The 11,683-nt window shown below is 42.1% G+C and overlaps 2 protein-coding genes across 3 annotated transcripts in view; one reads left to right on the plus strand and one right to left on the minus strand.

Moving 5' to 3' along the window:
- Positions 1–10,769, minus strand: part of mrps31 (mitochondrial ribosomal protein S31) — a 30,450-nt gene extending 19,681 nt beyond the window's left edge. For both annotated transcript variants that reach the window (XM_043692127.1, XM_043692128.1), the window contains exons 1-2: positions 10,591–10,769; positions 76–384 (exon numbers count right to left, since the gene is read on the minus strand). In XM_043692127.1, the coding sequence (XP_043548062.1) occupies positions 76–384; positions 10,591–10,673 (392 nt within the window). In that variant the 5' untranslated portion in view covers positions 10,674–10,769. The remainder of the gene's footprint in view (positions 1–75; positions 385–10,590) is intronic.
- Positions 10,770–10,810: 41 nt separating this feature from the next.
- LOC122550826 (mitochondrial ornithine transporter 1-like) overlaps positions 10,811–11,683 on the plus strand; it is an 89,499-nt gene continuing 88,626 nt past the window's right edge. The window contains exon 1 of the mRNA XM_043692132.1: positions 10,811–10,890. The gene's annotated coding sequence lies outside the window, so the exon portion shown is untranslated. The remainder of the gene's footprint in view (positions 10,891–11,683) is intronic.

Here is an 11,683-nt window from a genome sequence, read left to right on the forward strand (position 1 = left end):
TTCTGAAAACATTTAGTACTGTGCTGATAAGACCTAGCCAACTTTTGAGACTTTCTAATATTAATAATTTATTACCATTCACTTTTGATATCTTCATTCACTTTCTGAAACATGCTCGGTGCACTCTCCACGCCTTCTGGTTGATTCTTTGCCTCATTGTTTAGTCTCTGTGTTCTCAATGCTTGGAACGTTTTCTTTGAGCTGACTTCTACTTTCATGCCACCTATTATATTCAATAAGTCACTCTTCCCTGCTGTAGCAGATGCTCTTTCTTCAGAGTCTTTCTGCTGTCCAGGGGTAGAACAAGGCTTAGGTTCATCCTCTTTGAGCAAAGCAGAACAGGTGAAGATATTTCTTTGACCAGTGCCAGTCAACCTGCAGAAACTAAAGGACATAATATAATAGGAAACATTAATAGAGATTTTGTTTTAAATTAGAAACAGCTTACAGCTCTTCTTCCCACACGGCACCTCAATTACAAAACACTTAAAAAAATACGTAAAATTCTGCTTTGAAACTAATGCAATTACTTGCAAAAACCTTTCAGCATTTAAAGAAACTGTAAACAATTACAATAAATCCCTTGACTAGCTAAGTGCCAATCTTTCAAAATAATGTTAAGTATGTTACATAACTCTAGATACAGCAGAAATACTAGAGGATTGAGAGAGGCAAATGTGACATCTTTATATAAGAAAGGATGTGAGGACAACCTGAACAACTATACCACTGTTAACTTAATATCAGAAGTGAGTAAGATTTTAGAATCTATAAATCAAGGCAAATTAAAAGGTTACTTTGAGAGGTGAGTTAATTAAGAAAAGCCAGCAGATTTGTAAAAGGTAGATCATGCTTGACTAGCCTAAGTGATTTTATTTGATGGTAAGGGAAAATTGACTAGGGAACCGTGATTGGATTCTATCTATACAGATTTCAATAAAACATTTGACAAAGTACTTCATAAGAAAGGCAGTGAACAAAAGTGATGTTAATGGAATAAGAGCATCAGCAAGTCATAGTAGATTGGTTTTCATTTGGAGGATAGTTAAGAAGTCGGTGCTAGAACAATTTTTTTTGCTATTTACGTAATTGACTTGAATCTTGGAATACAGAATAAAATGTTGTTGATATAAACAAGGAGCAGCAGTAAACAGTGAGGATGACTAAAACAAAATCACCTGTCATGACTAAGGCGAGCTGAATGGACAGACAAGTGGTAGATGCACAAATGAAGCAATGCATTTTGATAGAAGGGATAGAATGACAATATAGCTGTAAAGACACAAATCTGAAAAATGCTGGCATAGAATCGATGAGTTGAAAAGCATCCTTCTGTGCCATAAATGACAACTGCAAAAGTCATAAAGGTTTCAAAAGAATGCTGAAATTGGGAGAATGTATTAGTTGATCTCAGTTAGGATCAAAAGGTTGCTCAGCGAAAAGTACAATCTATCCATGCTCTAGCAAAACTATGAGCATTGCTGAAATCATGCTTGTTCGCAGGATGTTAGATTGAGTTTTCTGTTCAGCAGCTCAGGTAGAATCAAGGTTCCTCTGATACAATGCTTGGATAAGAGAAGGCAATTTGGGCCATCAAGGACCCTCAACCTAGGCACTTCTGCTTTCTTGCCATTATTGCATCCTTTCTTATTTTGTTGGCTCCTTCCTATTTATGGTGTTAATGGCTCTCCAATCTTTAATACCACTTTTCAACAGATTTTAAATATTGTTTCTTTATAAAAGGTGTCAATTTTGATTTGTTTTGAAGATGCATATGGCATCAGCAAAATTGTAGTTATTACATGGTTCTACTAGATGCAAGATGTTAGTGGTGGGAATTACCGAATTATTGCTGTCTGAGTCCCACAAAGCTGATAAAACTCCTTGACGCTAACATAAACAGCTTACATTCATATAGCACCTCTAAATGTAGATTCCAAACCATGTCATGACTGTACCCTGACAAAATTTAACACTAAGCCACAACAAAAAACAATAGGACATGTTAGAAAATATTAAGCAGTATTCTGAAAAAAAAAAGAATTGAGGCAGAAACAATTGTAGAGTGACTTTCATAGCTTAAGGCTGAAATGGCTGAAGGCAAGGTGGATTATGATAGATAACGAAAAGCAGGCACAAAGAGGATAAAATTAGACAAGAGTTCTTGAAGGGTTCTAACAGGTTACAGATTAGTTTCTTTTTATTCACTGAAGAGATGTGCTTCACTTTGTAAGTTTGCTCACTGAGCTGGTAGATTTGTTCTCAGACGTTTCGTCACCATGCTCAGTAACACATCATCAGTGAGCATACGGTGAAGCGTTGGTGTTCTGTCCCGCTTGCTATTTACCTGTCTTGGTCTGTTGTGGTGGGTGATATCGCTTCCGGTTCTTTTTCTGAGAGGTTGGCAAATGGGGTCAAAATCGACAGGTTTGTTAACAGTTTGAATGCCAGACCTCTAGGAATTCCCGTGTATGTCTTTGTTTAGCCTGTCCGAGGATGGATGTATTGTCCCAGTCAAACTGGTGTCCCTCTTCGTCTGTGTGTATGGATACTAGTGATAGTTGGTCATGTCTTTTGGCAGCTATTTGCTAGGACAATACGCCCATCCTGGGACAGGCTAAACAAAGACAAGCATGGGAATTCCTGGAGGCCTGGCATTCAAACAGGAACACCAGTAACAAACATATTTGGACCCCATTTACCAACCTCTCAGAAAAAGAACCAGAAGTGATATCACCCACCACAATAGATCCAGACACACAAACAGCAAACGGGCCAGAAAACCAGCGCTGCTTCATCAGAGGCTCACTGCTGATGTTACTGAGCATGGTGACGAAATATTCGAGAACAAACCTACCAGCTGTGAGGGGAAAGTGAGGAGAGGTCGGTGAGGAGCGATCCGACAAGACCATTTCCTCTGCGATTCCCTCATCAGGTCCGCATCCCCCACCAGCTCACACCCCACTCCTGGAACCTTTCCCTTCCACCGAAGGAAGTGCAAAACCTGTGCTCACATCACTCCCCTCACCTCTGTCCAAGAACCCAAGGGATCCTTCCAATCCGTCAGAAATTTACCTGCACCTCTGTCAAAGTCATCTACTGCATCCGTTACGGTCTCCTCTACAATCGGGGAGACAGGACACTTTCTTGTGGATCATTTCAGAGAACATCTCTGGGACACCTGCAACCAACCCCACTGCCCTGTCGCTGAACACTTCAACTCCCCCTCCCACTCCAAGGACATGCAGGCCCTGGGCCAACAAACAGTTACTACCCGACGTTTGGCGGAGGAATGCCTCATATTCCATTTTGGGACCCTGCAACCACATGGGATAAATGCGGATTTCAACATCTTCCTCATTTCCCTTCCCTCCACATTATCCCAGTCCCAAGCTTCCAACTTGGCACCATCCTTCTGACCTGTCCATCACTCCCCCCTCTGACCCATCACCTTCTCCCTCACCTTCATCCACCTATCGCTTTCTCAGCTACCTTTCCCCAAATCCCACACCTCCTATTTATCTCTCAGCCCCAACCCACAAGCCTCATTCCTGATGAAAGGCTTACACCCAAAACATTGATTTTCCTGCTCCACGGAGGTTGCCTGATCTGCTGTGCTTTTCCAGCACCACACTCTCGACTACAAGCTCAGTGAGCAAACTTACAACCTGATCCACAATCTGAGTTACAAATCTTCACTAAATTGCATGAGCTTCACTGGTTGAACCTTTATTTATTACCACCCCTAAGTAGTGGTGAGCTGCCTTCTTGAACTGCTGGAATCGGAGAATTATAGTACACTTGAAACGATTTTGGAAGTGTGTTCCAGGATTTTGACCCAGTAACATTGATAAAGAAGCAACACATTTCCAAATCAGGATGCTGAATGACTTAGAGGGAAACTTGCTGGGTGATGGTGTTCCTATGTATCTGCTGTCTTTGTCCTTCTAGATGATAGTGGCTGGGCATCTGGAAGGTGCTGTCTAATAAGAAGACTTGGTGAATTTCTGCAGTACACAGCTGCATTGGAGGGACTAAGTGTTTGATGATGTAATGCCAATCAAAAAGGCTGCTTTTTCTTGGATGATGGTATGTATCTTGGAACTGCACTCAGCAATGTAAATGGTGAGCATTCCACTCTACTCCTGACTGGAGTCTTAGGGATGATGGAGAAGCTTTGGGGAGTTAGGAGACAAGTTAATCACTGGAGGATTCCTAGCCTCTCACCTGTGTCTGCATCCATGGGATTTATGAGGCTAATCCAGTTAAATTTAATCCAGTTAAGCAACTCCCAGGATGTTGATAGTGTGGGATTCAGTAATGACAATGTCTTGAATTTCAAGGGGCTGTGGCTAGATTCTCTCTCATTGGAGAAAGTCATTGCCTGGCAATTCTGTGACGCAAATGAGACTTATTAATCGTCAGCCGAAGCCTGTATTTAGCCACAGACAATTTCAATATCTGAGCAGTTGTAAACGTTGCAGAACATTGAGCAATCAATAAGCATCCCCATATCTAATACTATAATGGAGCAGCTGAAGATGGTTGGGCCCAAGGTTCTACAGTGAAGAATTAAGAGCTTTTGTGCCACAGTGGTAATGCTCCCCCCTGGCTGTGTCAGGAGACGCAGGTTCAAGACCCATCTACTTCAAATGTTTGTAAAAGCATCACTGCACAATTTGATTGTAAAGGAGCCCCTGGACCTTTAAGAACGCCTCATCTCAGTTCTTAAGGATTGTCCTTTCACCCTGTGGCTATGGTCCTAGGTCTTAGTCTCTCCTACTATTGGAAACATCTTCTGTACATCCACTCTCTCCAGGTCTCTCAAAATCCTGCAAGTTTCAATCAGATACCCCTCATCCTCCTAAACTCCAGAGTAGAATTTAGAGTCCTCAACCATTCCTCATATGACAACCTTTTCACCCCTCGAATGATTTTTCTAAACCTCCTCTGGACCTACTCCAATGGCACCACATCTTTCCTTAGATAAGAACCCAAAACTACTCACAATATTCCAAATGCCAACTGACCAGAGCCTTGGACAGCCTCAGTAATACATCTCTGCTCGTGTATTCTAGAACTCTCTAAATGAATGCCAATATTGCACTTGCAAGTCCCTCTCCAGCCTCAGCACTTCCTCAACGCTACCTGCCTCTTCACCTTTGTGTCATCTGCAAACTCCACAACAACACCCTCAGTTCCTTCATATAGATTGTTAATGTATAACATGATTAGTTGTGGTCTCAACACTGACCCCTAAGGAATTCCATAGTGTGGTGAAAGGGTTAAAATTGTGTCCCAATACATGTACAACACCCTCAGTTCCTTCATATAGATTGTTAATGTATAACATGATTAGTTGTGGTCTCAACACTGACCCCTAAGGAATTCCATAGTCACCTGCCACCATCCTGAAAAAAAAAGTTTTATCCCCACTCTGCCTTCTGCCAACCTGCTATCCATACCAATACCTCGTTCCTAACACCCTGGGCTCTTATTTAGCAACCTCTTGTGTGACACTTTGACAAAGGCTTTCCAGAAATTCAATCAGATCTTATCCACCAGATCTCCTTTGTCTAAGTTGCTTGTTACCCACTAAAAGAATTCCAATAGATTTGTCAGGCATGACCTCCCCTTGACAAAGCAACGTTGACTCAACCCTATTTCACCATGCACTTTCGAGTACTCTGCAATCACATCCCTAATAATGGACTCTAAAATCTTACCAATAAATCAAGATCAGGTTAACCAGCCTATAGTCTTCTGTCTCCCTCCCATCTTAAATAAGGATGTTACGTTAGCCACTTTCCAGTCCTCTGGGATCATTACTAACTCCAATGATTCCTGAAAGAAAGATCACCCCCAATCTATCTCCTTCAGAACTCTGGGGTGTAGTCCATCCAACTGGGTGATTTATCTGCTTTCAGACTTTTCAGCTTCCCCAAAACCTTCACTCATCTCTACCCCCGATTTCCTTAAAGGTCAGGTATGCCGCTGGTGTCTTCCACTGCAAAAACTGATGCAAAGTATCTATTCAGATCCTCCACCATTTCTTTGTTACCAATTACTACCTCTCTGGTCTCATTTTCCAGCAGTCCAATGTCCACCCTTGCCTCTCTCTTAGCTTTCAGATATCCAAAAAATCTCTTACAGTCTTTTTTATTACTAGATAGCTTGCTCGCATTTCACCTTCTCCCCACTTTATTGCTTTTTTAAAAAAAAAGTTATCCTCTGCTGGCTTTTAAAGACTTTTCACTAATCTTCACCATATCCTATGTTTTTTTCTTTTGCTTTTACGTTGTCCCTGACTTCCCTTGTCAGCCATGGTTGCCTCTTCTTCCCCTTAATAGATTATTTCTTCTTTGGGATGAATTTCTGCTATGCCTTGCAAATTATTCCCAGAAACGATTACCATTGCTGCTCCACCATCTTTCTTACTAGCTTCCCTTCCAATAAACTCTGGCCAAGAACTCCCTTGTGTCTTTGCAGTTACCTTTAATTCAGTTGTAATACTGTCACATCTGATTCCATCTTCTCTCTCTCCAACTGCAGGGTGAATTCTAACATATCATGGTTACTGTCCCATGGAGTTCATTCACCTTGATCTTCCTAATCAAGTCTGTTTCAAATATGCTGCACACAGAACTCAGAAATCCGTGCACAAACAATTAAAATGAATATTGGTTATGACTCCAACTGCCCTGATTCCTATTGACTTTAGTTTTGCTAGAACTCCTTCATGGCAACTCAATCAAATATGACCTTGATCCCAAAGGCAGCCAATCACAGCTCCTCTCTGGTGTTGAGCCCTTTTGTCCAATTTCGAACCAAGAACAATAAATTGATTAAACAATTTGCCTTTCACAAAATCCATGCTGACTCTGCTGAGTTACTTTGAACTTCTCGAAGTGCTATGCTAAAACATCTTTTATAATTGCTTCTAAAGGGTACCCTATGACAGGTGTTAAGATAATTAGCCTGCTCCTTCCTGCTTTTGTGTCCTTTTATGAAAAGATTTTAAAGTTACTATTTTCCAATCTATTGGACCTTTCATGAAGCCAGGGAATTTTGAAAAATTAAAAACCAATGCATCTACCATCTCATTAGCCATTTCTTTTAATGTCCCAAGTAATCCTGTGCTGAATCCTTTAAATTGGTAAACTAAAAATTAGCAATTTAACCTAATCATAATTCAGAATTTCATGAATTAAATCTGTAAGTTAAACAATGCTTGTATTATGTAGCAAGTTTAATTAATATGGTTGAGGCAAGCTTTACTTTCTCTTAGAAGTCTGCTTCTGTTTTTTGGTTAAAGTGCAACATGTATTGAAACTCATGACACCATATTACAGTAAACTACCCTGCCCAAGATGATATATTGTCATTTTAACAAAATATTTGCAGCAATATGTACTAATTAAACATACTCTACTTTTACAGGTAAAATCAATTTAAAAGGCAGCTGGATGGATAGATGAATAGGAAGGGTTTAGGGATTGGGTCAAAAATAACTAAATTAATTTAGGGTACCTGGTTGACATGGACAAGTTGGATCGAAGGGTCTGTTTCCATGCTGACTATGTTCTTCCCATGTTACATTTTCATAGAAGTGAAAAGGATTTGTATTCATAAAGCACGTTTCATGAGCCTCAGCATATGACAAAGTACTTTACCAGTCTGTAAAGCATCTCTGAAATACACCAAAAGGGATGCACCTATGAAAATCCAGTATTCCATGTGTAATACATTGGAGTGTTAACTTGGACAGTCATACACAAGTTTAGGATTGGGATTTAAACCACAACCTTCTAACTCATGGACATGAAGAGTGAACAAGGAAATTACCTTTACAAGCTTCATGAAGCGATGAAGAATGTGCAGCCTTCCTGTCTGAGAAGCAGCATCAGACTGGCAGACTTCAAACCTGTCAACTGCAATCAAATTGGCCTGGATCAAGTCAAATTGAAAGAGTACTGAGTGGTTGGTGCTGTACCTGCAGGCATTTAAGAGGATAGGAGTGATTCCTACTCATGGAATTCTGTTGTATGGATCCTCAGGATTTGGAAAAACTTCTGCTGGTGAAGACTGCAGCCTCCAGGTGCCAGTGTTCTTTCCTGTCGATCAGTGGGATAGATCTCTTCTCACCATTTGTAGGTGATTCAGAAAATACATTGGCTCGGGCTGTTCAGCAAGCTCAAGCTAGAGCTCCATCCATCCTGTTCCTGGATGAAATTGATTCCATCCTTGGATCACATCCATTTGCTGGAGCATATGGCTATTCTGCTAAGGAGCAGATACTTTCAATTCTTTCAAATCTGCTCTGTCATTCAATACGATCATGGCTGATCATCCAAATCAGTACCCTTTATCCCATTTTGTCCCCAACAATACCCAACTCCTTCTTGAAACATTCAATGTTTTGGCCTCAACTGCTTCTATAGCAGAGGATTCCACTGGCTTACAACACTGGGTGAAGAAATTCTCATCTCAATCCTAAATTACCAACCCTGTATTCGTTGACATGGTCATCAGGAACATCCTTCCTGCATTTACCCTGTTTAAGTCTGTTAGGATTTTATAGATATCTATGAGATCTCCCCTCATTTTCCTAAATTTCATTTGAGTGTAGTCCTAACCAATTCAGCATCTCTTCATAAGTCAGTCCCACCTTCATAGTCAAAACATCCATCTTCAAGGAGAAAGTGAGGACTGTAGATGCTGGAGAGTAAGAGTCAAAAGGTGTGACGCTGGAAAAGCACAACTGGTCAGGAGAGTCGAAGTTTTGGGCATAAGCCCTTCATCAGGAGTGTGGGCGGGACGATGGAAGGGGGCTGAGAGATAAATAGGAGGGTGGAGGGTGGGAAAGGTAGCTGAGAGGGCAATAAGTAGACTCAACAAGGATAGAAAGTCCTTATCTTTCACCCCACTAATCTCTGCCATTTCCACCACCGACAATCAGACCCCACCACCAGAGAGAGATTTTCCTCCCTACTGCTATCCACATTCCACAGAGACCATTCCCTCAATGATGCCCATTTTTAGGTCCACAACCCCCCCACCAACACACTTTCCACAGCCGGCACCTTCCCTTGCCGATGCAAGACATGCAAAACTGACACCCAAACCTCCCCCATCACATCCATCCAAGGTCCCAAAGGATCTTTTCACACACATGGCAGAGATTTTCCTGCCCAGCCACCCACCTCATCTACTGTGTCTTTTGCTCTTGACGTGGTCTCTGCTACATCCGGGAGACAGGATGCCAAGTCGCAGTGTGTTTCAGGTAACATCTCTGGGGCGCACACACACACCAAAACAATCCCACCGCATTGTGGCCAGCCACTTCAACTCTCCTTCCCACTCTACCAAGGGCATGCAAGTCCTGGGCCTCCTCTACCACCAAATCCAAGCCACCCAATAACTAGAGGAAGAACGCCTCATTTTCCACCTTGGGACCCTTCAACCACACGACATCAACATCAACTTCACCAGTTTCCAAATCTACCCTCCCTCCCCACATGACCTGTCCATCTCCCTTCCTACCTACCTGCTCCACCCTCCCCAGTGACCTATCACAATCACCCCCCACCTGCATCTACCTATCGCCTTCCCACCTACCTTCTCCCCAGCCCCACCCCCATCCTCCTATTTATCTCTCACCCACCTTTCCCTGCCCTTTACATTCCTGATGAAGGGCTTATACCTGAAAAGTTGACTCTCCTGCTCCATACATCCTTCTTCAGGTAAGCTCTTACCAAGGCACTGTGCAAGTGCAATAAGACTTGAACTCACATCTTATTACTACGAAAGAAGGGCTTATGCCCGAAACGTCGATTCTCCTGTTCCTTGGATGCTGCCTGACCTGCTGCGCTTTTCCAGCAGCACATTTTCAGCTCTGATCTCCAGCATCTGCAGTCCTCACTTTCTCTCTTATTACTACAAAATCCAACATATCATTTGCCTTCTTCATCACCTGCTGTACCTGCAGGCTTGCCTTCAGCCACTAATGTACAACGGCACCACGTCTCATCGTACCTTCCCCTTTTCAAGTTATTGCCATTTAGATGATAATAGGCCTTCCTGCTTTTGCTGTCAAAGTGGGTAATTTCACATTCATCCACAGTATTCCTAAGCTGTAATTCCCCAAAGCTCACCCTCCCCACTTAACTTTCTGTCAGGACAACAATACTACCACAATTAAACTAAGAATTTCACAGTGTAGGGGCGGGAATCCGAGCCGTTGTAACCCCCGTTACAAAGCAAGCGAGACACGTGGAAATATTTGTTCCTGGATTGATGAGCGGAGTTGATCAGGGCCATGAGCAGGTGGGAGGAAAACATCTAGGTAGGACAGCCCTGAAACAGAAAACCGAAAGAACAGCGGGTATTGTAAATCAGAAATTGCTGGAAAATCTCAGCATTATTTGTGAGGAGAAATCAGAGTTAACAGTTCGTTAATTTCTTCAGAAGAGTTTTTCCAGACCCTCCTGCAGAACTGAGTTTTTTTTTCCCAGCGATTTTGTTATTTTTTTTGTTTAGGCCTAAGACAGATCTCTATTCATCAGTTCTATATCTATTAAAGATACTCACCAGCAGGCCTCCCTCCCGGGGTTGCCAGAGGCCCGACCGCACACCCCAGTTTTCAGCAACACCTTCACCAGCAGCCGCTGCATTCTGTCCTCGGCACAATGGAGGGCACGCGCAACCCGGAATACAGCTGGTTACACCGCCGCCTTTCAGCTGTACCAGACCGAAATATCTTCCTTCCAGACAACAAGTGGTCCCCGCCTGTGGTTCCGGCTCCGCTGTTGCCATGGTGAAGGTTCACCTGATTTTCAAAGCGTCCACGTCCTACATGCTCCATAAAATAAACGATGCCTCGAATTGCCGGTATTTCATTATATTTTATCTCTTTTTACATCTTTAAACGTTTTCTAATAATTAGCTTTAAACCCCGCAGGGCATTTTTCGAGTCCTCATTAGAATTTGTGCTGAAAGTATTGTTTTAATTAATTTACTAATTAATTTACTAATTAATAATTAGTAAAGTGCTCAAATGCCAATGTGTTCTATTTTAGGGATATTAATTCTACTGTATCCCTGAAGATTTGATCACCTGGCCTTCAATCGCATGACATTTGATCCATTGCCTATCCCAAAAATCAAACATTAAATTAAATTTTTGACCCCTTTTATTTTGTAGCAATAAAATAATTTATAGATTAAATAAGGAACACAAAGAATTCGGAAATGTTAAGGGCAAGTTATGTAATATTCTACATGCTGTGGTTCTGTTCGCCGAGCTGGATGTTTTTGTTGCAAACGTTTCGTCCCCTGTCTAGGTGACATCCTCAGTGCTTGGGAGCCTCCTGTGAAGTGCTTCTGTGGTGTTTCCTCCGGCATTTATAGTGGCCTGTCCATACTACCATACATAGTGGCCTAGCCACAGTACCATACATCAGGAGCATTTCAGAACTGACAGCCAGACTACTGCGACCACTAGGACTTATAACAGCACACAAACCAACAGCCACACTCAGACAACAACTCACCAGAACGAAGGACCCGATACCCAGCATGAGCAAAACTAATGTAGTGTACAAAATCCCATGCAAGGACTGCACAAAACACTATATAGGACAAACAGAAAGACAGCTAACGATCCGCATCCACAAACATCAAC

Source organism: Chiloscyllium plagiosum, chromosome 6 (assembly GCF_004010195.1).
Source record: "Chiloscyllium plagiosum isolate BGI_BamShark_2017 chromosome 6, ASM401019v2, whole genome shotgun sequence".
Taxonomy (NCBI): Eukaryota; Metazoa; Chordata; class Chondrichthyes; order Orectolobiformes; family Hemiscylliidae; genus Chiloscyllium; species Chiloscyllium plagiosum.